This window comes from Strongylocentrotus purpuratus, unplaced genomic scaffold, assembly GCF_000002235.5.
Source record: "Strongylocentrotus purpuratus isolate Spur 01 unplaced genomic scaffold, Spur_5.0 spur5_scaffold_8, whole genome shotgun sequence".
Classification (NCBI taxonomy): Eukaryota; Metazoa; Echinodermata; class Echinoidea; order Camarodonta; family Strongylocentrotidae; genus Strongylocentrotus; species Strongylocentrotus purpuratus.
In genome coordinates, this window is record NW_022145614.1 from 25,037,180 (window position 1) to 25,061,839 (window position 24,660).

Below are 24,660 nucleotides of genomic sequence, written 5' to 3' on the forward strand. Positions count from 1 at the left end.
TGACTTTATCACGACATTGTCAAGTTTGCTTTAATGTCAATATATTAGTGAACATTTAATATTCATAATGGTTACAAAAAACACACAAAAAAAATATCTATCATAGAGAAATGACTTGAGAATCAAATTCTGAAGACAAAAAATATATATAAAATTAATTTACACTATTCAACCAAGAGCAAAGTACCTTTTGAATCATAACTTAATAATTATTTTCCATGGCAATAATGTGATATCTCTTATATTTTTTCAATGACAGCTGGCCATCTTGCATGATAGCTGCCACGTTGACCAGTAAGGAGTAAAATCTATTATGGCTGAATACGACAAGCTGCTTTAGAGATCAACTAACTTTAACATTTTCAAGTGAGAATGAGAGTAATTGAATTATGCCTTAATCTTTTCTTCTTTTTTCAATTCTAAGAACAAATTTGAAATATTCATTAAAATTGATTGTCAGTTAATGGGATAAAGGAGAGATTTGCTATTTTTAGTTTTTTCTTTTTTAAAAAGTTAGCAAAATGCATGAAAACAAAAAAGAAATGATTGCAATATTTATAAATGAGCACATTTTTGGTAATCTAGTACTGATTATGGAATGCTATATAGCCATGAAAGTAGGAAAAAAGGGAACAAGGTAGAAATCAACTCAATTAGTCTAGCCAGCACCCTTACACACACTTCAATTTTCTTTGATATTTGTTAGTCTAAAATTACACTAATAATATGTAATCATGCCCAGCATGCAATCAATAAAAAAAACATGCTTTCTGTGACAATAAAGCTCTTAGACACAAAATTCTCATCAGTATTGAGTATTGCTGGAATAGGGAAAAGCTTCATTAGAACAGCATAGGTCCTATCTTAGAGCAGTGAGCAACAATGTTGGTTCTCCACTCTCGGGCATAGAGGGCCATTGAATCCACACCTAGAAGAACCTTTTCAGATGCATGCTGTGGACGTGACGAGGACGACGGGCGGAATTGGTCTCCTGGAATAAATAAATAAACATAGAAGAAGATTAGCACTCTAGCTTTAAAGCCTATCTGCACTATCATAGTTTGGCCAGGAGGAATTAGACCTCCCTGCATGGTCACTGACAGGTGGTTATCTAATCAAATAAGCTCTCAATTAACATAAGAAAAAGGGGACCATGGGGGACCAATGGTCACCTATTAGGCATTGTTTGCTACATAGAGGGCGCAAGTAGCTATAAATAGTGCAGTGGGGCTTTAACACTTTGGTTACTTTCTTTGCCTCTATGCATAGTCACTGGTTTGCCACACATGCGATTTTGCACAAACCAATACTCACCAATGGACTGAAGGATTGCTTTGTGAAAGACAGTGGATTTGCAACCTTTTTCCCTATCTTGATAACCCCTATAACACCTGTATAGATTATTATTATCCATACAAGGCTTCCAAGTGGTACAATAAATCAGTGTATTTAATATCTTTAGCGCAGTTCTCGGATGAGTGATCATTATTGTTTTCGCATTGCTCAGTCATCCAGGAACTTCAACTTACAGATTTACAGAGGTAAGTCAAATTTTGTGATTTCGCTAGTCAGCCTAATATGGATAATAATAATATTGTGTGGCTTTATTTTGTGTGATACAAGAATATATTGCTCTCACTATGACCATATATTCTTGTCTCACAGACAAAGCCATCCAATATTATGTAAATATTGGTCTGGAAACATTTAGACAAATTTGAAGCCTTTGGTATATCTATCACATTATAAATACAATATAACCAGGGACATTATTTGTGTGGCATATAAATATTTACAGAAGGTCAAACATCAAATCATATATTGCTCTGAGCTTTTTTGCATTCCATTCAATACATATTTATATAGAAACTTTCAATATAACATCTGCACAGAGAAGTTCAAATTTTTACATAATAATAATAATAATAATCCGTTTTTTTATATAGCGCTCAATACACCAATCCAACGATGTACCTAAGCGCTTTACAGATATATTATTACCCCGGTCATCGGATTCAGGCTTACCCACACACAATGTGTGCACATTTTCCACTCCCTGGGGAGCATTCATATTCTCTCAATGACCATAAAAGCGATTTGTGAGTAGACGTTTTAAGTCACCAGTACACATGGAACCTAAGTCCAACTTTTGTTGTTGTTGGATGATATCAATTATACGTACCGGTAATAGTTGTGCACAAATTATTTAGGTGAAATTGTAAATATTCTTATTTGATTTTTATTTTAATTCTTAATTTTTCTTTTTTTCATGAAAGTTGTATACAGCCCCAGTGTGAATTATTATAGCAGATTTCCAACAAAAATGCTCCTTAAAAGAAGTGAATGCCCAGGTAAATATATTGCATAAAATATATAAAGTATTAATGCATTCTACATAGCCCAACCTTCCTTAAATACTTTGAAATCTGAGCTTAAAACCAACTTAAAACCAGCACCTTAAGTTGGTGGCCGCACACAACGACACACCTCCAGTTTAAACACCTTTACGGCGTCTTTTGGAGGAATCCTACCAAGTACCAAGTACATAGAAGTTTTTCAGAAAACATGAGGAATCAAGGCTTCATTACATTAGCTTAAAAGCCAAAAAATAAGAACTACTACTCCAAAAGAGGAGTGGTTGAAAGCTATGCACAACCCCATAGAAATGTATGACCCTTGACCCCTCTTGTCCCCCTCTCTTACCTGTTGGTTGCAGTAGCTAGGTACAGTAAACCAATCATCAGGTTTAGGGATTCCTATGGTTACGTTGAACCAACCATTAGAAACAACTGTTGGAACTGTCAACAACAAAAAAGAAAGACAAATAAATGTATTGATTTACATAGCCTCGATAAATGAATTTCAATGTGGTTGATTATTTGGGGATCAACCAAATACCGGTAGCTAATGCATTGGGGGGAAAAATAAATGATATTTTTGAAAGAAATTGCATTTAACTTTCAAAGCTCTCATGTCAGCATGGACACTTATATTTCCATCCCATGAAAATGAATACCGTGATTAACGGTGTATAAACCGCCCTCGTGTATTAACCGCACCCCTCTTTTTCGCCCTTTGTCGGCAGCGAGCCAGGTCCGTGTTAAAAAACCCACGCGGGAAGGCCTCTCATTTAAGTGCGAGGTGCAGCTGAATGTGTAAAAAAACAGTAGAGGACCTAGGATAGAACCTTGTGGTAAGCCGTGTAATAGAAGAAAAGTTGGAGGAATTATTATTATATACTACATATTGAAATCTTTCAGAAAGATTACTTTCAAACCAAGATGACAGAAAAATTTGAGTGTTGTTCTAGTTTCCGAGTGGCGAGTCAACACACCGATTACTGAGCTGTGAGACATTGCCAGGCATAGCGCCAGGTGGAGGGGCATAAATCAAAACTTAACAAAAAAGTGAGGTTAATACACCGTTAATTACGGTACATGCCATCTTTCATTCAGATAGAGGGAAGTTGTGTTTGCTATGATTTGACTTGACTTGTGAGCAGAAATATTTCACTATGAGAAGATTCAGTTTTCCAATTGACATAATAACCCATGGGTCCTGATGGGTCTCACAAACCTACAGATTTCTTGTAATGGTCACGATTTTGTCCATCTCTATGGAACAATCTTCACATATCTACAGGTCAGGATACATCTCTTAAACCTTTTAAATCTATGATAAAAACTTAACTCTTTGTAAAGAAGTTCACAGCTTTATAATTAATCCTGTTACCCTTTGTATATTACTGCAATTTCGATCCATGTTATGGTTAGGCTATTTATGTAATTGATATTGATCATGTAAAAGTTTCTATTATTGTTTTCATTTTTGTTAAGCGCTCTGAAACATTCGTCAAAAGCACTACATAAATACCATGTATTCTTATTATTACTATTAAGAGCAAATTTGTTGGCAATTACACAAAGCTGAAAGCTTTAGTTTCATCAACTTTCTGACCAGTTGTAAGAAGTTTCAAGAGACTAAATTTGTCAACCCACTGAAGTACAGATGTTGTGGTCTAGTGGATAAGTCACCCGACTATGGACTACATGGTTCAAATCCCTGCAACAGCACTAACGTCCTTTGGCACGACTTTGATTCTCATTGACCCCTCTCCATCCAGGTGAACTTAGTGGGTACCCGGTTGTAGGAAATTCCCTTAAATGCTTGAGACTTGAGAGCCTTATCAGGATAGCTTTGTTAGAGCTGGGGGGTGTTTCACAAAGATCCTAAAGTTGAACTTATCTCTTAGTTGGACTTAACAATGATGGAAAGCCGTTAGCATCTATGAAAATATTTAGTAAAAGTTATTTTCAAAGGCATAAAATGTTGATTCAAATCATTCATATTTTCTATTATCAAGGAGATTGATGTTCTTGAGTCTAAAATACTTGAATTTTCGCTTTTGAACATATTTTATTTTAAGGCTACAAATGGCTCTCCATAATTTTTAAGTCCAACTTAAGAGTTAAGTTTGACTTGGGATCTTTGCGAAACACCCCCCAGGGGTAATAATAGTACTTTGTATACTCGGGGGGGGGGGGGGGGGGGGATCAAAATATTTGTATAATCATTCTAAAAATCCTTGTTTTTATTAATATCACCACCATCATCATCATCATCATCATCGTAATTATCATCATCATCATCATCATCATCATCATAATCGTCGTCATCATTATCATCATCTTCATCATTATCATCATCATTATCTTCATCATCATCATCATCATCATCATCATCATCATCATCGTGATTATCATCATCATCATCATCATTGTCATCATAATCGTCATCACCATCATCATCATCATCATCATCATCATCATCATTGTCATCAAAATCGTCATCATTATCATCATCATTATCATCATCATCATCATTATCTTCATCACCATCATCATCATCATCATCATCATCATCATCATCATCGTCATTATCATCATCATTATCATCATCATCATTATCTTCATCGTCATCATCATCATCATCATCATCAACATCATCATCATCATCATCATCATCATTGTGTTCAGGTATTATCATGAATGTCCATTGTCCAGACTCACCTTTAGCTCCCATGTAAGTGATTGTTCCCATGAACTGGGAGCCTAACGGGAAGCAGTCCTTGTGCCTCACGGTGATACTGCCTCCACCAATCAAAATGCCTTCATTGTAGGTCTTCGAATAGGAGTCCACCAACAAGGAATCGGATCCGTTGCCACCTATGGACAGGCTACTGAAGAAGACGGCGTCGGCTGCCAGAAACAACAAGTTCAGAATAGTGTTAGCCCACAAGACTGCATTCTAGCTGTACAAAATCATTTTGTAGGTGATTGGTGCTGTGTTTCATAATGCATGAAACGCACTGCAAGAATTGGTAAATGGTAAATATGTACTTTTAATATAAAAGATATAAAACATCTTTGGGCACCACGCTGTTAAATAGAAGGCTTATCGGGAACCTCATTGCTCAAATATGGAGGTATTCATGAAAGGTTTTGAAAGCAAGCAAGGAAGAAAGACACTTTTTTATCTTTGAAATGCTCTTTCCTCATGAAATTATACTCTAGCGGTTTCTAATATTTGGTTTTCACGAAATCAACGTTATTCCAAAATAATAGTTAAAAAAAATATATATTACTCATATTCTCTATCTGTATTCATGTTTTACTTTACCTGGGATACAGATTGTAGGTTCTGGTGGCTCTACTTCTTGCTTCAGGCAGTACTTGTATTCATCTATGTACACCCACTGAGTACCCTGAATTCAAGCAAAACCAATAAGAAGAAAGATAAAGGATTGTCCATAAATGACAGTTTAGTTGACTAGAAATTCACATCATTATTTGCCCATATATAATAGTAAAAACACAACTAGTGCGGCCCTCATTATTTTTTTGTGTATGTACATCTTGTTGTGCATGAAGTCACATGGTTGTGGGGAGGGGGTAGCAGCAACTCTCATCATTTTCTCTGGATCTCTCCAAATAATGAGGGGTAGGGTTTGGAGGAGGGGTGATGGCCACATACCTTTGCATAGTCCTGGATGACTCGGATATGGGACGAGGTGCCGTTGGCATACACCACATCCTCCATGTAGCCGAACCTCCTGTTGGTGTAGTCCCATGCACCGTACAGCAAGAGGTTTACTCCAAGAGGGTCCTGGCCAGGGGCAGCTGACTGACCCAACTGGCTTCCTGTTTAGGTCAAAGTAGAAACAAAGAAGTTGGCAATACATTAATTCAATATTCAATTAAAATTTGTTCTGTAATAATAGAGAATTCTACCCCACTGTAAGGACCCACACAAGACAAAAGTGGTCTTACATGTTTGAGGACTTGAGCTGCACTGTTAGATTTTATTACAACCACAAAATGGCTGCCAAGATGGCTGACATGCAGTCCATGAAACAATAATAGGGACTTTTAGATTCGCACGAAGACAATAGGTCTATGCTACGATCGACGTCCTGTTAATGCACTGCCGTGAATGGACGTCACACATATCAGTCCACGCAAATCTAAAAGTCCCTATTCACCAATCACAAGATTGGACAATAAGTAAGTAACCAATAGAAAAGCTTGTAAAGGTAGAGTGCCATGTGTGCTGGGTTGAATAGCTAAGAGATAGGAAGAGTGTGTGTGTGTGTGTGTGGTGCTATAGCAGGTAATGTGCATGAGGATGAATGAATTGGGACAGAACAATAGAAGCCAAGAGCTAGCAGACATGAGAGAATGAATGTAGGTCAGGAGTGCGCTGAAGCATAATGGAGTGGAAAGCTAAATGTACAGTGTAAAATAAACAAGTAACCACTTGGATCAGTGAAATTAAAACCTTACACCACTTTGCTCTATCTTTAGTAATCCTTGTACAAAATGCGACGGCGAGGCCTTTAACATTATCTCTGCTGGATCATTTGCTGCTTCTGCAAGTGTATTTTGGAACAGCCTTTAATTCTCAGCAATTCGGCTCTTTATCTTCCATCAACTTGCAAATCTCAGCTTTCAGACATACCTACTGGTATGCAAAACTGCTTATTACTAGAAACTACCCCATTTCTCCCTCATGAACTGTGCTAAGTGGGAGAATGAATGTTTTACCTTAAATTTTGAATTGCCCCAACCTATCAGACAGGCTGGAGGCGCTATGGCTCAGTGGTAGCGCAGCTAGTGGTCTTGTAACTGGGAGGTCCCGAGTTCAAACCAAGTCAATGCGCTATTGCCTTTTAGTAAGGCATTAATCTTCCTTACCAAGTCCCTTGGAGAGAACTTTAAGCTGACATCAGTCCCCTGTTTGCTTACTTACAAGCATACACATGCTTTCTTAAGCAGTCAGGTAAAACAAACAAACAAACAAACAAACAAACAAACTAAACTTACCAAGGCCTCCCATGTACTGAGGTGGGCCACAGCATTGGGATGCAGCACTAGCTGATGAAACCAGCACAGCAGCAACAACTATCAGTTTCAGCATTTTGATTTATAGCTGCAATGATCAATAACAACATAAAAATTCAGATATACATAAAACTTTCACAATATGCAAAGATGTGTATGATGAATTGCATGGCAACAATACATTCAATCATGTAACAAATATTGAGATTGGCAATGTTCGAGGCACTCATTGAGTTGATCGTTTACTTGTAGAATCATTATAAGACATTATTGAAAAGAGGTTTAGTCATTTCAGGATATATACAATAATTAAGAAGCCCAACCTGAACAAGTCTAATTCCTATGAAATACACACCAGCTAGTGATCAAAATGCTGACTGGTCAAAATACTGTCTTACCAACAGCATCATACACATCAAAACATATATACGTGGATGCACTTTATATAGACTTAGAACCCCCAAGGGCCAAAATAGTATAGGTCTATTCCTTTGAAAATATGTTCTGCTCAGACTATGTGTGGCTACACTGGAGCCTGCACGCCCCTAAACCGAAAGATTCAGTCTCTCTATATCGTCGGTTGTTCCACCGAGACTACATCTGGCTCCACTAGATCGCTATAGACCTCCAATTATGTGTATGGAGAATGTCAACAAATGTCAGTTTTATTAAAGAAATGACCCATACCAGACGGTTATTTTTGTCTAGAACGACCCTAGATCTAAAGATTCAGTCTCTGATATCAACGGTTATTCTGCTGAGATAACATCATATCACTAGTTATATCAGGCTCCACTGGCCGGATCGACCCACCCACTGGCCGTATATGGACTAGGTCTAGATGTGGAAGGCGCACTAAAACATACCATTACCAGATGGTTATTTCTGTTTACAGTCTAGCGCGCGCCCCTAAAAAGAAATAACCATCTGATATGGGTCATTTCTTTAATAAAACTGACATTTATTTGTTGACATTACCCAATAGTCTATGTATAGGCGGGCAGAGGAGCCAGTTGACCGAAAGCTTCAGTCTCTATATCGTCGGTTGTTCCACTGCATGAGACTATGCTACGTCTGGCTCCACTAGACCTCCGGATATGGTCTAGTGGAGCCAGACGTAGTCTCAGTGGAACAACCGACGATATAGAGACTGAAGCTTTCGGTCTAAGGAGCCAGATGCAATCTCAGCGGAACAGCCGTCGATCAGAGACTGAAGCTTTCGGTCTAGCGCGCCCCTATAGCCCTGGACTAGTCTTTGCAGTGAAAATTAGTCCGTCAGATTCAAACACAAAACAAAACAAACCAAACCAAATATAGAAATTACAACATTGATCATCATCATGCATGCAGTCTTGCAGATTGCAGGCCAGCTCAGCTCACTCTCACTTAGACCGAATTTTCCGTCTCTTTCGTTCGTTAAAGAGGGAGCCGACCCTACCAAAATAAGAGGCTTAACGAACGAAAGAGACGGAAAATTCGGTCTAACTCTCACTCAGTACAGCTACAGTCTCATCAGTCTCATGCCTGCACTGTAGTCTCATCTCTCGCAACGTCAACATGCACATGCACAGTTAAAATAAAATCAACGACTTACGATAATGCACCTCCAATTTCAAAACAATGTGATGATGATCTCAACGAATTTGAGTAACAGTAATCAAATTCACTACAGGTTCGTTGTTTATATAGTTAGCTGTAGTGTATAGTGACACAAATTCACGTGATCGCACGTGAGCGTTGTAGTTGTTGTTGTTGTTGTTGTTGTTCTATTTCTTCTTCTTCTTGATTTGTTTTTGTTTGGCAATCAGTCACAGTTGACTATTTTTGCCACACACTATTTTATGAATTATTTATATATATACATATATGTACAATTTCATGTCATAAATGACTATTTTTAGGATTCTTTCTCCTTCCATCCTCTTTTCTTCCTCTTTTTTTCTTTTTAGACTCTATAACTTTTTTTAGAGAGAAAATTCAATAAATTAATAATTTTGGAAAGAGACGACGGCCTAGCAAGTTGTGAATAAAAAAAAAACGCCTATAAACTAAAACTAAAAGTACGTACTTGTGTTTACGCGCACGTGCGCGTTCAAATATCACCTCACGTATGCACATGTGTACTTCGCACTTACCCCCACCCTTTTCAAAATGCCATCTTACCAGTCTTTGAGGTATATTTCGCAGACTTTCGGTTTTAACCTAGGTCACTCCGGCATAGGTGAGGGGGTGCCAGCTAGCATGTGATGTTGGAGGTGATCACCGAATTGTTAGAAAAGTAAATGGTCAAATTAGTTACAAGTATTGTGGGCTTTATTGGTGCAAGAAAAAGGAAAAGAGAAGATAAGAAGAAAAAAAAAAAAAAAAAAAAAAAAAAAAAAAAAAAAAAAAAAAAAAAAAAAACTCAACAACAATTTAATTGTTTGGATACAGCCGCTTTGTTCTTAAAACGAAGCGAACTATTGCTTTTTGTTTAACTATTTCTGAAAGTTTAAGTAGTGTCATGATTTCCTGTGGATGTGATAGTTTAGTTAGATATTAGCCTAAATTCAGGCTGCGTCGTTTTTAAAATGTGATTTTGATGGGCTTTTAATTTTTTAAGCACATTTAAGCACAAACACATCAATTAAATAAATAATCTATGCAAAATTAAATATTAATTCGTGTTTAAAGAAAAAATTGGAGAAACGAAAAGATGGAGAACAAGCGGTCGACAATTGTGTATAAGTGTGAGTTGTCTGAAAAAAAGGTCAGCAGAATTTTTTTCTGGGCTACGCCCCCTTTACGTCATTGAACGTAAACAGTACATCACGTGGAATGAAAACATACACGTGTGTACCATATATAATCTTGAAGATCTCACGACCCCCCCCCCCCCCCCCCCCCCCCCCCCCCCCCCCCCCCACACCCCTTTTTATTTGCCTTCGGATCCGCCATTTGTGATATTATATTTGCAAATTAAGCCTACATAATTATTATATATGTGTCATAATATGATATAATATCAAAAATAGTATAGTAATACTGAGATCCCATATGGCCTCACTTGACCGATTCAAAATGCTACAAAATACAATTTTTTTCCAGACTTATACCAATGAATACTAGGCTTTAAATATACACATTGAATCTATACAAATTTAAGTCGATTTTCCCCCCTTTTGTGCAGACACACAGTTTGATGATATGTAATTACATTAAAACTACAGAGGTTACACCTATTATATTCAAATCCTCTTGTGAATTAATTTTTTTTTTTTTTTTAACCCATATGCATGTATTTGCTTATAGAGATAATGCATTGTCTAGGGCTAGTTTGCAATATTATTTTCAACTGGAACCGTGATTCAAAACAGCAAGCAAAGTTGATCACTCTTAATCCAAAATATTTTTTTCTGAAAAAAAATACAGAAAGTAAATCTAATGATGCACTAGCTGTCACGATTATTGATGAGTGTTCTTATAGTAGGTGCATTTGTAAAAGGATGATATAAAGTGTGTACTGTAAATCTTCTTTAATTGATTGAACTGTAAACTGTTCCATTTCTTGCTATTCGCGACGGAATGCAAACAAAACATTGAATTATATTTATTATTATTATTTTTTTTAATATTATTATTGATGTTTATCTATCTATTCCACTGTCTTTGCTTTTCTCTCTTCCCCGGATTCTCTGTCCCTTTCTTTCTCTACATCTCCATCTCTCCCCTCCCCAATCCCTCTCTTTTCCTTCATATTTTGATCCTCTCTACCTAATTCACTGTGTCTTTGCTTTCGTCTCTTTATCCCCTCCCTATGTTTCTTTTTCCCCTCTATTCTTCCCTCTCTCCCCTCCTCCCTCTCTCTTTCTTGTCCCCGTTTTATCCTCTCTATCTTTCTTTTTATCTCCCTCTATCTCCTTGTCTCCACCACCCTCTCCCTCTCTCTGTCTTGCCCATCTTGATGTTCATCTATCGTTCCACTGTCTTTGCTTTCATCTCTTTATCCCCGCCGGATGCTCTGTCCCTTTCTTTCTCTACATCTCCACCTCTCCCCTCCCCAATCCCTCTCTCTCTCTCTCTCTCTCTTACCCGTGTTGATGTTCATCTATCTAATTCACAGTGTCTTTACTTTCGGTGCCAGGTAAAAATGTCAGAGGAAAAAATGTCAGAGGTAAAAATGTCAGAGGAAAAAATGTCAGAGGTAAAAATGTCAGAGGTAAAAATGTCAGAGGTAAAAATGTCAGAGGTAAAAATGTCAGAGGAAAAAATGTCAGAGGTAAAAATGTCAGAGGTAAAAATGTCAGAGGTAAAAATGTCAGAGGTAAAAATGTCAGAGGAAAAAATATCAGAGGTAAAAATGTCAGAGGTAAAAATGTCAGAGGTAAAAATGTCAGAGGTAAAAATGTCAGAGGTAAAAATGTCAGAGGTAAAATTGTCAGAGGAAAAAATGTCAGAGGTAAAAATGTCAGAGGTACAAGCAAAACAAATGAGTGCCGTCATAATATCTCAGCACTTTTATCACTCAGAATGTCGAGACGTACAGCTACTGCATGGGCTAGTCTATTATATTCCTTTCTAAATGGATGTGTTGTATATCGTACATGTCCTGAGGATAATATAATGTGGAAAATAGATTTTGAAATTTATTTTTTTGTGGAAGCAATCAGAGAAGGTTAATCATCTAGCATAAACATGTAAGTATTGGTGTGTAGTGCAAGGTTTTGGAGTCATCAAAATGATAAAAAATTTGGCCCAGTTTTGGTAAAGTAACAAGCACTGTACACAGAAAGATATTGATATGGGACTACACAAACATATGGCATACAAATCGGGCAGGCATACAAAGATGTTACTTGTTATATCTGGGATATGAAGTCATTTGAAATAGATTTTCAGGGAATAACTTTTTTCTTTGATGTTCTATCACACTTGCATTGAACGCTCACAAATAATTTGTTTTACCTTTCCCCAGAACTCAACCTTCTCTTTAATTGATGTAACATGGGCGGCTTTCTGCTTTGTATCGGAGTAACAAGGCTGCTTATTGATTTTCTCCCAGACTATTTTATACCGCAATAGTAATCGACAATATTTCATTGCAACGCACGCACTTCGGGAATGTGATGGTGCGGTTAGCATTGATAACATGGCTTCTGCTTGTTACAGGGTATCAAAATACTAAGCCCTCAAGAAAGTGGAATTGTCGGAAATATGCATTTATTGGAAATTACATATAAAAGTAGACATTGCCACGCAGTTAAAATGTCCAACAATCTTCAAATATGAAGGAGAAGTAGGAGGGGGAAGGTTCAGAGATATCTGATCCTATTTTGGGGGCTGTACTGACTTTTCTTTTTATTTAATGATTACACCATGAAGCGACAACTCAGCCTATAAAACATGGCCAAACTTCTCGATTTTAGAAATCTTTTTCCCCAGAAGTTTGCTCAGTGTACCAGTACCATTTGCTTATACAAAAACATAATATACCGGTATATAAATATTGAATAAGGCAGACTAATGGGACATGGATGGTGTACTCCGAGTTTCACGCCTTGCAAGCGGTCATCAGACAACTGATAGCATTCTTCAAAGTACATGATCCCTCTACAACCAGGGCTCAAATTAATTTTTTGTCCACGGGGGCTCTTCCCCCCCCCCCCCCAAAAAAAAGAGCCCCCGTGAGCCTTCTCACGGGGACTCTTTTAGTACTGACGGGGGCTCTCTGTTATACAAATATCCATTGAATTGGTACCTATGATACTCCTCAATTATTTGCTATTTCATCATTATCATTTCAATCAGCATTTTCCCTCTTACAAATTTACAAGCTACATAGCTGTTACTGGCCTGTGTATATAATATATACGCATACAACACTGATCTTTATGATGTCTTTAACGTGACATATCTTCTTCTCCCCTTGCAAACGAGAAAGAAAACAAGGTCATTAAAAGGGATTAAGCGACAAATAATGATTGTGATTCAAATTGATGCGAATATTTGTTTGAATAGGCACTGCTATTCACCCGAATCTTCTTTGTAAAAACTACTTTTACAAATCTCAGCCATGCTTACTGAGTTGAGACGTTCCATTCAATGTTAAAATACTCATTACAGAATACACTTCTCCTAATCTGAAAGTGATCTTACAACACAGTGGCAGATTTGCATGGCTGAGATTTGTAAAAGTCGTTTTTACAAAGAAGATTCTGGTGAAAAGCATTGTTTATTCAAAAAAATCCTTGCATCAATTTGAATCACAATGATTATTTGTCGCATGATCCTTTTATTAAATAACCTTGTTTTTTTTTTTTTAATGATTACACCATGGAGCGACAGCTCAGCCTATAAAACATGGCCAAACTTCTCGATTTTAGAAATCTTAGAAGTTTGCTCAGTGTACCAGTACCATTTGCTTATACAAAAACATAATATACCGGTATATAAATATTGAATAAGGCAGACTAATGGGACATGGATGGTGTACTCCGAGTTTCACGCCTTGCAAGCGGTCATCAGACAACTGATAGCATTCTTCAAAGTACATGATTCCTCTACAAGTCTTATTTTGAGCGTATACCAAGGTTCACCTTGGTATACGCTCAAAATAAGACTTGACTAATACAATACAATAAGACAGCGGTGAAATAACGACTGCAGAATATCCCTTGCTGTTCTTTTTCGATAAGCCTGATATATAACCCGGGTGTAAACATAACAAACTTGTCACATGCTTTTGTTTTTATTTTATACCTCTAACATTTTTACCTCTGACATTTTAAACTCGGACATTTTTACCTCTGACATTTTTTCCACTGACATTTTTACCTCTGACATTTTAAACTCTGACATTTTTACCTCTGACATTTTTTCCTCTGACATTTTTACCTCTGACATTTTTTCCTCTGACATTTTTACCTCCGACATTTTTACCTCTGACATTTTTACCTGACATTTTTTCCTCTGACATTTTTACCTCTGACATTTTTACCTCTGACATTTTTACCTCTGACATTTTTACCTCTGACATTTTTTCCACTGACATTTTTACACCGAGCCTTACTTTCATCTCTTTATCCCCCGGCCCCCCCACTCAGGTTTCAAAATGACCGCATGCGTGTTGCCAAAATGTCCTTTTCGTAACAAAAGAAAAAGGTCGAGCCGTATTGACTTTACACACCGGACTTTTGCTGAAAAGGGGGGGGGGGGGGGTCCGGAAAAAGGCTCGTATACAAAAGAAAAAGGTCGAGCCGTATTGACTTTACACACCGGACTTTTGCTGAAAAGGGGGGGTCGGTTGGAACACGCATATGCGTACCCTAAATAACACTGAGTGGGGGGGCCGGGCTTTATCCTCTCTCTCTCAGTCTCCTTTTTTCTCTATTCCTCCCTCTCTCTCTCTCTTTCTTTTCCTCGTTTTATCCTCTCTTTCTTTCTCTTTATCTCCCTCTCTCCCTCCATCTTCTTCTCTCTATCACCCTCTCTCTCCTTCTCTCTCTTGCCCGTGTTGATGTTCATCTATCTTATTCATTGTCTTTGCTTTTATCTCTTTATCCACTCTTTGTCTCTTTTTCCCCCCCCCCCTCTATTCCTCCCCCTCTCCCCTCCTCAATCTCTCTCTCTCTCTCTCTCTCTCTCTCTCTCTTTCTTGTCCCGTTCTATCCGATCTATCTTTCTCTGTATCTCCCTCTCTCTCCTTCTCTCCATCCCCCTCTCTCTCTCTCGCCCGTGTTGATGTTCATCCATCTAATTCACTGTGTCTTAGCTTTCCTCTCTTTCTAATTCACTGTGTCTTTGCTATCTCCCTGTCCCCCTCCACAACCTCTCCCTCCCTCTTCCTATTCCCCACTCTATCTTTTTATTTATCTCCAATGGCAAAGTTGTTTTGACATAATTTGTCATTTTTGTTTGTATAATTTTGTTTTGTGTTTCGTTTTGCTTTGTGTTTCTTATTCATAATGGAAAAACTCAAGAAAATAAATGAACTGGGTCTTTATCATCACTGCAGGGGAAACAAGATATCAAAAGAACTTTTAGTGTCCCTTGAAATCCCTCTTCACACCGTCTTCAATTGCATCACTTTCTAACAACTTATGTTTGTGTTCAACTATCTTATTCACAATTGTAAAAAAAAAAAAAAAAAAAAAAATTAAAAAAACAACAACTAAAGAAATTATCAAGGGATTGTCAAGTTTGCTTTAAGCTCAATATATTAATGAACATTTAATATTCATAATGGTAACAAAAACAAACACGAGATATCTAACATAAAGAAATGACTTAAGAATCAAATTCTGATAACAAAAATAAATTCTTACAGTAAACTACACTATACTTGCAATAATTCAGATTGTTTATCATTATTCATTACCTATAAAATAGTTTGTGGACAAGGTATATAAACCTCATTTACTTTATTCAACCAAGAGCAAAGTACCTTTCGAATCATAACTTAATTAATAATGATTTTCCATTGCAATAATGTCAAATCTCTTATATTTTTAATGGCAGGTGGCCATTTTGCATGATAGCTGACATGTCGACCAGTAAGGAGTAAACTCTATTATGGCTGAATACAACAAGCTGCTTCAGAGATCAACTAACTTTAACATTTTCAAGTGAGAATGAGAGTATTTGAATTATGCCTTAATCTTTTCTTCTTTTTTCAATATTAAGAACAAATTAAACATTTTCATTGGAATTGATTATCAGTAAATGGGATAACGGATTGAAAAGCATTTTTTTTCTTTTGTAAAGAATTAGCAAAGTGTATGAAGACAAGAAAGAAATAATAATAATAATAATAATAATAGTGGGTTATTGTAATGATTGTAATAAACTTTAAACGAGCACATTTTCAGCGAATTTATTGAAAAATGTAAAGTTATTTTACCTTAAAAGTCACTACAATTTATTCTATACCAGTACTGGGGCAATCTAGTACTGATTATGGAATGCTATATCCCTATAAAAGTAGGAAAGAAGATACAAGGTAGAACATTGAAAGACACAATCACATGTATTACAAATAACATGAAAAGCCTCAATATCGTTGCTATAATAATCAAAATCATTATTTTGTGCATCCATTGAGTCAATATAAAATAAAAAAGCATTTACAGGCATGAAATGGCTTTTAAAACAATCATTTAAAAGTGACTATACTTTAATCATTACAATAAGTGTATAATGAATTGATTTTCTACTTCTGGCTTACACACTTGAATAAATCCGTACACAAAACATCAGAAATCGAGCTTTCAATGGTACAGCGCAACGTTTCACATCAAATTATTTAACAGCCAAAACCACCACCCCATCTATACACAAAGTGTTACTGACACAAAATGATGTAAAAGTGAAATTGCTTTCGACTGATTTGTATGATCACTTTCATGACAAGGAGAATATGGTTGATTAAACAAAATGTATTAAACTTTTATAAAAGATTGGCAAAAAAAAATAAAAAATACACTGCAGTAGGTATACAAAAAAAACAAAGTCCATGATAATTTGTACAAAGTTCAGCAAACTCTATTTGTCTTGCTAGCACCCTAACATGCGCTTAAATTTTCTATGATAATGGCAAATCTAGAATTACACTTATAATAAGAATCTAATATTATGTAATCATGTGCAGCATATGATAGATTTAAAAACATGCTTTCTGTGACACCAAACCTCTAAGACACAAAATTATCATCAATATTACTTGAATTAAAGTATTAAATGAAAGCTTATCCCAATTTCAGCAAATGTTTCATTACAACAGCACAGGTCCTCTCCTATAATAGTGAACAGAATGTTGGTTCTCACTTCTCCGGCATAGAGGGCCATTGAATCCACACCTAGAAGAACCTTTTCAGATGCATGCTGTGGACGTGACGAGGACGACGGGCGGAATTGGTCTCCTGGAAAAAATTAATGAACATAGAAGAAGATTAGCACTCTAGCTTTAAAGCCTATCTGCACTAGTTTGGCCAGGAGGGATTAGACCTCCCTGCATGATCACTGACAGCTGGTTATCTAATCAAATCAGCTCACAATTAACATTAGAAAAAGGGGACCATGGAAGACCAATGGCCTACTTACCCTGATTTCCTTATCTTTCTATACTCATTACTCAGCCCCTTTACATTTTCTACCAAAACCGTTTGGCACATGTCATTTATTTGTAATCTTGAACATTCAGTGTAAGGTTATTGGATTCTGTGAGAATTTATTTTCTATCATCACCAGAACTTAAGCTTATCTTTAATATTTTACTGGAAACATTTAGATAAATTTGAAACCTTTAGTATATCTTTATATCACATTACAAATACAATACGACACAGGGAGATTATTTGTGTGGAATATAAAGAGTTAAAGGGGGACAATCAGTAAAACATATATTGCTGTATTAAGCATTTTCAATACAACATCTGCACAGAGAATTGCAAAGTTTAAATATTCTCTCAAAGACCATAAAAGCGATTTGTGAGTAGAACTTTGAGGAACCAGTGCACATGGATCCCAAGTCTGATTTGTTTTGAAGGTTGATTTTATACATAATAGTTGTAAACAAATTATCTAGGTGAAATTGTGAATAGTCTTATTTGATATTGATCATTTTTGAATTTTTTTTTTTTCATGAAAGGAAGAAAGTAATATACAACCCCAGAGCACATTATTATAGCATATTTCCAACAAAAATGCTCCTTAAAAAAAGTGAATGCCCAGGTAAATATATTGCATAAAGTATATCAAATATCAAATACATCTACATAGAAGTTTTTCAGAGAACATGAGGAATCAAGGCTTCATTACATTAGCTTGGAAGCCAAAAAGTAAGAACTACAACTCCAAAAAAAGGGAGTGGTTGAAAGCTATGTGCAACCCCATAGAAACTCATGACCTTCGACCTGTCTTGTTTATATTCTTACCTGTTGGTCGCAGTAGCTGGGTACAGTAAACCAATCATCGGGTTTAGGGATCCCAATGGTTATGTTAAACCAGCCATTGGAAACAACAGTTGGAACTGTCAAGAAAGGAAGAAAAATAAAAACAATTTACATAGATGTTTAAATGAATATCAATGAGGTTGATTATTTAACTAATCATTCTGGGGATCAACTGAATACCGGTCGCTAATTCATTGGGAAAAGAAGAGTAGATGATAATTTGGGAAGAAATTGCATTTCACTTCCAAAGCTCCAATGTCAGCATTGACACTGATTTGTCCATCCCATGAAAATGGATACAAGCCACCTTTAATACACTCAGATAGAGGAAAGTTGTGTTTGTTAGGACTTGATTTGTGAGCTGAAGTATTTTTATCATGAGAAGATTCAGCTTTAACAAAGGGTAGCTTTGTTAAAGCTGGGGTAATAATAGTACTTTGTATCCTATCGTTCCACTGTCTTTGCTTTGATTATTGTTCTTATTAATATCACCACCATCAATATCATTATTTTAATAATCATTCTAATTATTGTTCTTATTAATATCACCACCATCAAAATCATTATTATAAGTTTGTATTACTATCATTATTATAACTATTATCATTATTATCAGTTTCTATTACTATCATTATTATAATTATTATAATTGTTATCATCATTAGTATCATTATTATTATCATTATTATAATCATTATTAGTAGAAGTACTAATTTTGTTGTAGTTGTTGTTATTACTGAATTATTATCAATTTCATAATCTCCAGTGTTATTTGTTATAAATTGTCATTTACATCATCATTATTATTATCATGATTGTTATTATTATTATCATCATCATTATTATTATCATGATTGTTGTTATCAATATTATCATTTACCTTACATCATCATTATTATCATGATTGCTCGTAGTATTACTATCATTATCAGACTCACCAGGGGGTCCCATCTCACTGCTTGTTCCCATGAACTGGGAGCCTAACGGGAAGCAGTCCTTGTGCCTCACGGTGATACTGCCTCCACCAACCAGAGTGCCTTCATTGTAGGTCTTCGAATAGGAGTCCACCAACAAGGAATCGGATCCGTTGCCACCTATGGACAGGCTGCTGAAGAAGACGGCGTCGTCTGCCACAAACAATGAGTTCAGAATAGTGTTAGCCCACAAACAGCAGGGTTTTTTTAGATTAATTTCATACATTCTAGCTGCACACTGTCACGTTACCCCAATCTCAAATCCATTTACAGAAGATTCATTCTGCAGTACTCTGACACTCGTCATGCTCCATGTACATATTTGTTACAAAATTTTGCGACTGAGCAAAGCAAGCGAGAAAAAAAATTAATCTGACTTTTAATGTGATAAAAATTTTACTTTATAGTCAATGCACAAGATAAATATAGAATTAATTGTGATTACAAATATCTGATGCACAAACATGAGGAGATTTGGGCATCCCATTGCCCAGAATTATCCCCTTTCTAAATGTTACGAGTGAGTGAAGTGAACGTGGGTGGGAAAAATGTAATTTCGATATAAAAGATATAATACATATTCAGGCACCTTGCTGTCATATAGAAGGCTATTCGGGCACCTCATTGCTCAAATATGAAGGTATTCAGGCATTTTGCTGCCAGAAATAATCCTGTTCCTAAAGGTTTTGCAAGCGAGCGAGCGAGGGAGGAAGACACCTTAATATCTTTAAAATACTATTACTTCATGAAATAACATACTTAAGCGGTTCTTATATTTGGTTTTCACAAAATCAATGTTATTCCAAAATAATGATTTTTTATATACATATATTACTAAAATTCTCTCGCGGCACCCCAGTTGAATAACGCTGGCCTAAAAAACACTCAATAAAGATGTCAGTAGGCCTGTAAAACTGATGTTGTGGGTTTTGTGGACGGTCAACCTGCTGAGCTGTAGCCATAACAGAGTTGTATTTGTGTTTTACATTACCTGGAATACAGATTGAAGGTTCTGGTAGGGGCGCTTTTTGCATCATGCAGTACTTGATTTCATCTACGAACAACCACTGAGTACCCTGAATTCAAGCAAAACCAATCAGAAGAAAGATAAAGGATTGTCCATAAATGACAGTTTAGTTGAATAGAGAATCACATTATCATCTGCCAGTATGTTATAATGAAAGCACAACAGTGCAGCCATTATGACAAATATTTAAACGTACATTTAATTGTGTATGAAGTCACATAATCAACAAACAAATGACAAAAATCAGTGAAAAATCTACTGATAACCAATCAGAAGCAAGGATTTCAGTAGTTAATAACAAAAACTGTCGTTTGTCACTGATGACAAGTTTTGTGAAATGGGGCCCTGATTGGGATGTGAAGGTGCACCACTACACCAAGGTTTCTTCTACTTTTTCACAGAGAGTGCAGTGGGTTCATAACATGCAAAGGTGGTGACTTTTAAACCTACAATCTTTGGTTCAACAGGCAGATGCTCTAAAGACTGAGCCAGATTACCTCCTTGGAGGGCTATAGGGGCTATTCCAGCAGCTCTAGGGCCCAAAACCATCTTGAGCCAGAGATTCATTTAAGCCCAGGGGTAGGAGGAGGGTTAGGAGGAGGGATGGGAGGAGGGGGGACGCCCACATACCTTTGCATAATCCTGGATGGCTCCGTATTGGGATGAGGTGCCGTTGGCAAAGACCACATCTATCATGTAGCCAAACTTCCTGTTGGTGTAGTCCCATGCACCGTACTGCAAGAAGTTTACTCCAAGGGGGTCCTGGCCAGGGACGGCTGACTGACCCACAAGGCTCCCTGTTTAGGTCAGAGAAGAAACAAAGAAGTTGGCAATACTTTAATTTAATATTCAATTATTATTTGTTCTGTAATAGAGAATTCTTCCCCACTTTACTCTGTCTTCAGTAGTCCTTATACAAACTGCGATGAACAGATACCGTAGATATCTGCTTGGAATTAGACCTGAAACACATTCTCTGCTGGATCATTCGCAGCTTCAGTATGTAGATTGTTGAAGTACAGTCTTCCTAAGCAATTTAACTCTTTATCTTCCATCTACTTGCAAATCTCAGCTTTCAGTGATACCTACTGGTACCTACTGGTATCAGTGGTATGCAAAACTGCAATTACTAGAAACTACTCCATTTCCCCCTCATGAATCATACAATGCATATAGAGATTTTCCAGTCTCACCAGTGCCTTTGATTTGGAAACTAGATGTTGGCGTTCTCTACAGTTGAAGATTGTAAATGGAGCAAATTGAACATACTATTTATCCGCTTGTTTTGAAAACTTGTATTCATATTAATTATTCAGTATTTGATGTGCTAAGAGGGAGGATGAATGATTTACCTTAGATTTTGAATCGCCCAAACCTTACAGACAGGTTGAAGGCGCTATGGCTCAGTTGTACGAGCAGTGGTCTCTTAACTGGGTTCGAACCAAGTCGATGCACTAGTGCCCTTTGGTAAGGCATTAATCTTCCTAACCAAGTCCCTCAGAGAGAACTTAAAGCTGTCAGTCCCCTGGTTGCTTATACACATGCTTTCTTTAGCAGTCAGGTAAAACAAACAAACTAAACCTGACTGCTGAGAACACAGCATTCTTCCAGAATCTCGGGTAAAGGTAAAGGTAAACTTACCAAGGGCTCCCATGTACTGAGGTGGGCCACAGCATTGGGATGCAGCACTAGCTGATGAAACCAGCACAGTAGCAACAACTAGCAGTTTCAGCATTCTGATTTATAGCTGTAATGATCAATAACAGACATAACAATTTAGAAATACATAAAATAGTGTATTCTTTTGGCTTTGAAAATATGTTCTGCTCAGACTATGTGTGGCTACACTGGACAGGCGCGGATCCAGGATTTCTTAGGGGAGGGGGCCACTTTTTTTTTTTTTGCTCCCGAAAATTTGAAAATCGCGCCGGACGAAGAGTCGCTTAGTGGGAGGGGGGGGGGGGGGGGGGGGGGGGGGGGGGTAAGCGGACACTTTTTGTTTGTTTTGGAGTCCCCCCAAAAAATCGCAACGACTCAACCAGCCGAAAAGTCGCTCAGTGGGGGGGGGGGGGGGGGGGGGGGGGGGGTAGTGAGCACATTTTTTTTTTTTTTGGTCCTCGGAAATTTTAAAATTTGCACCCCCCCCCCCTTGAGCGCCAGGGGGGGGGGGGCCAACCCCCCCAAAAAGGTAAAAATCGCGTGATTTTACATGATTTTTTTCTCAAGGGGGGGCCGCGCCCCCGGCCCCCCCCCCCCCCCCCTGGATCCGCCACTGACACTGGAGGAGGCCTCCGCGCCCCTACCTAGACCGGCCGAAACGAAAGATTCAGTCTCTGATATCGACGGTTGTTCCGCTGAGATTATCTGGCTCCACTGCACTGGCACTTGCACTTGCCGTATATCATCATCATGATCAGCAGGTCGTCTCTCTCGCTCTCGCGACAACATGCACAAGCACAGTTAAAATAATTAAAAAAAAAACGATTTACTACTACTTACGATAATGCACTTCCAGTTTAAAAACAATGTGATGATGATCTCAACGAATTTGAGTAACAATAGTCTAATCCACCATAGGTTCGTTCTTTATATACCCCACAACAACAGGATCACCTCACACGTATACTGATGCTGATGACACAAATTCACGTGATCGCGGAGGATCGTACGTGAGCGTTATTTTTGTTGTTATTTTTTGTTCTCACAAAAGCACGTGTGCAAAATGGATTATAGCCTAAATTCAGGCTGTGTTGCCTTTAAAATATGAGTTTGGTGGGCTATTTATTTGCGTAATTCAAACATATCACTTTAATGAATGATTTATACAAAAAATAAACATTAATTCATGTCAAGAGGAAAACAAGTGGGGAGAAGGAAAGATGGAGCAGGCGGTCGGTAAATGTGTATAAGTGTGAGTTGTCTGGAAAAAAGGTCAGCACAGTTTGTTTTTTCCTGGGCCACGCCCCCTTCTTTGAACGTAAACAGTCACGTGAAATGAAAACATACACGTGTACCATACTCAGTTTTCACGACCCCCCCCCCCCCCCCCCCACCCCCCCCCCTTTTATTTGCCTTCGGGTCCGCCATTGTATATATCTCATAAGTATGATGAAATATCAAAAATGATAATACTGAGATCCCATCTTCGATAGGGTTTTATATTGAGACTTTGCTAAATTGAATGGCCTCACTTGACCGATTCAAAATGCTTCAAAATACCATTTGTCCAGACTTATACTTATACTTATACCTTGAATACCTTGAATGCCAAAGCTTCTGGAAGAAAGCCGTCTCCAGCTGCCAAGCTTCCAGGTCTTATAAGTTATATTAGATTATACAAATTTAATCTATATACAGATTTAAGTCGATTTCCCCCTTTTGTACAGACCCACATTTTGATGACATGATGTAATTACATTAAAAGTACATAGTTTTACATTTAGTCAAATACTCTTGTAAACAAGTATAAGACAAGGAAAGAGACCAGTGACAACATGTACGATTTATTTTTGCATTATTTAAAAAAATTAAATTAAAATTAAACCCAGATATTTGCTTACAGAGATAATGCATTGGCTAGGGCTATAGGGCAACGTCATTCTCTACTGGAACCGTGATCCAAAACATCAAGCAAAGTTGGTATCTCTTATTCTAAAATATTTTTTTCTGAAAAATATACGGACAATAAATAAAAATGATGCACTAGCTGTCACGATTATTGATAAGTGTTCTCATATTAGGTGCGTTTGTAAAATGATGATATAAAGTGTGTACTGTAAATCTTCTTTAATTGATTGAACTGTTCCATTTTTGTCCATTCGCGACGGGATGCAAACAAAATATTTATTATTATATTATTGTTATTATATATTGTTATTACTATTATTACTACTACTAGTATTATCATCCAAATATAATCATTATTGTTATTCTTAATCTGATTGATATCAAATATTGTTATTATAAGTATTTTATGATAATTATTATCATCATTATTATTATTACCATTATTATCATTAGTATTACATAATAATCACTATCAATTATTGATATCGCTGTTGTTGATATTTCTATTTATTTATTTATGAATTTATATATCTATATATTCATTCATTCATTCTTTCATTTGACCTACTGATAACCATTTTTGTAATCTATTACTATATGTACTAGGGACTTTTAGATTTGCGTTGACTGATACGTGTGACGTCCATTCAAGGCAGTGCATTAAAGGTACTATGTCCCATTTGCAGGCCAAAAAAATGAAAAAGTTAAATTCCAACTGCATTTGAAAGATAATACTAATTTAGAACTTCCCTAAAAAAGGTGGG

At 36.9% G+C, this 24,660-nt stretch overlaps 1 protein-coding gene across 3 annotated transcripts; it reads right to left on the reverse strand.

The window, feature by feature from the left end:
• On the reverse strand, nt 1–22,981 carry LOC753657 (development-specific protein LVN1.2). Of its 3 annotated transcripts, none has more exons than XM_030975437.1 (7): nt 8,995–9,125; nt 7,383–7,488; nt 6,034–6,200; nt 5,680–5,764; nt 5,070–5,258; nt 2,704–2,798; nt 1–991 (listed from the first exon to the last, which is right to left on the reverse strand). In XM_030975437.1, the coding sequence occupies exons 2-7, from the start codon at nt 7,474–7,476 to the stop codon at nt 929–931; spliced, it is 693 nt and encodes a 230-aa protein (XP_030831297.1). In that variant the 5' UTR covers nt 7,477–7,488; nt 8,995–9,125; the 3' UTR covers nt 1–928. The 3 variants fall into 3 exon arrangements, with proteins under 3 accessions (XP_030831297.1, XP_030831298.1, XP_001177745.2); XM_030975438.1 differs by lacking the exon at nt 8,995–9,125 and adding an exon at nt 22,829–22,958 and having other exon boundaries at nt 692–991; XM_001177745.4 differs by lacking the exons at nt 1–991; nt 2,704–2,798; nt 5,070–5,258; ... (2 more) ...; nt 7,383–7,488; nt 8,995–9,125 and adding exons at nt 15,578–17,296; nt 18,311–18,405; nt 19,267–19,455; ... (2 more) ...; nt 21,971–22,076; nt 22,829–22,981.
• Nucleotides 22,982–24,660: the final 1,679 nt, after the last annotated feature.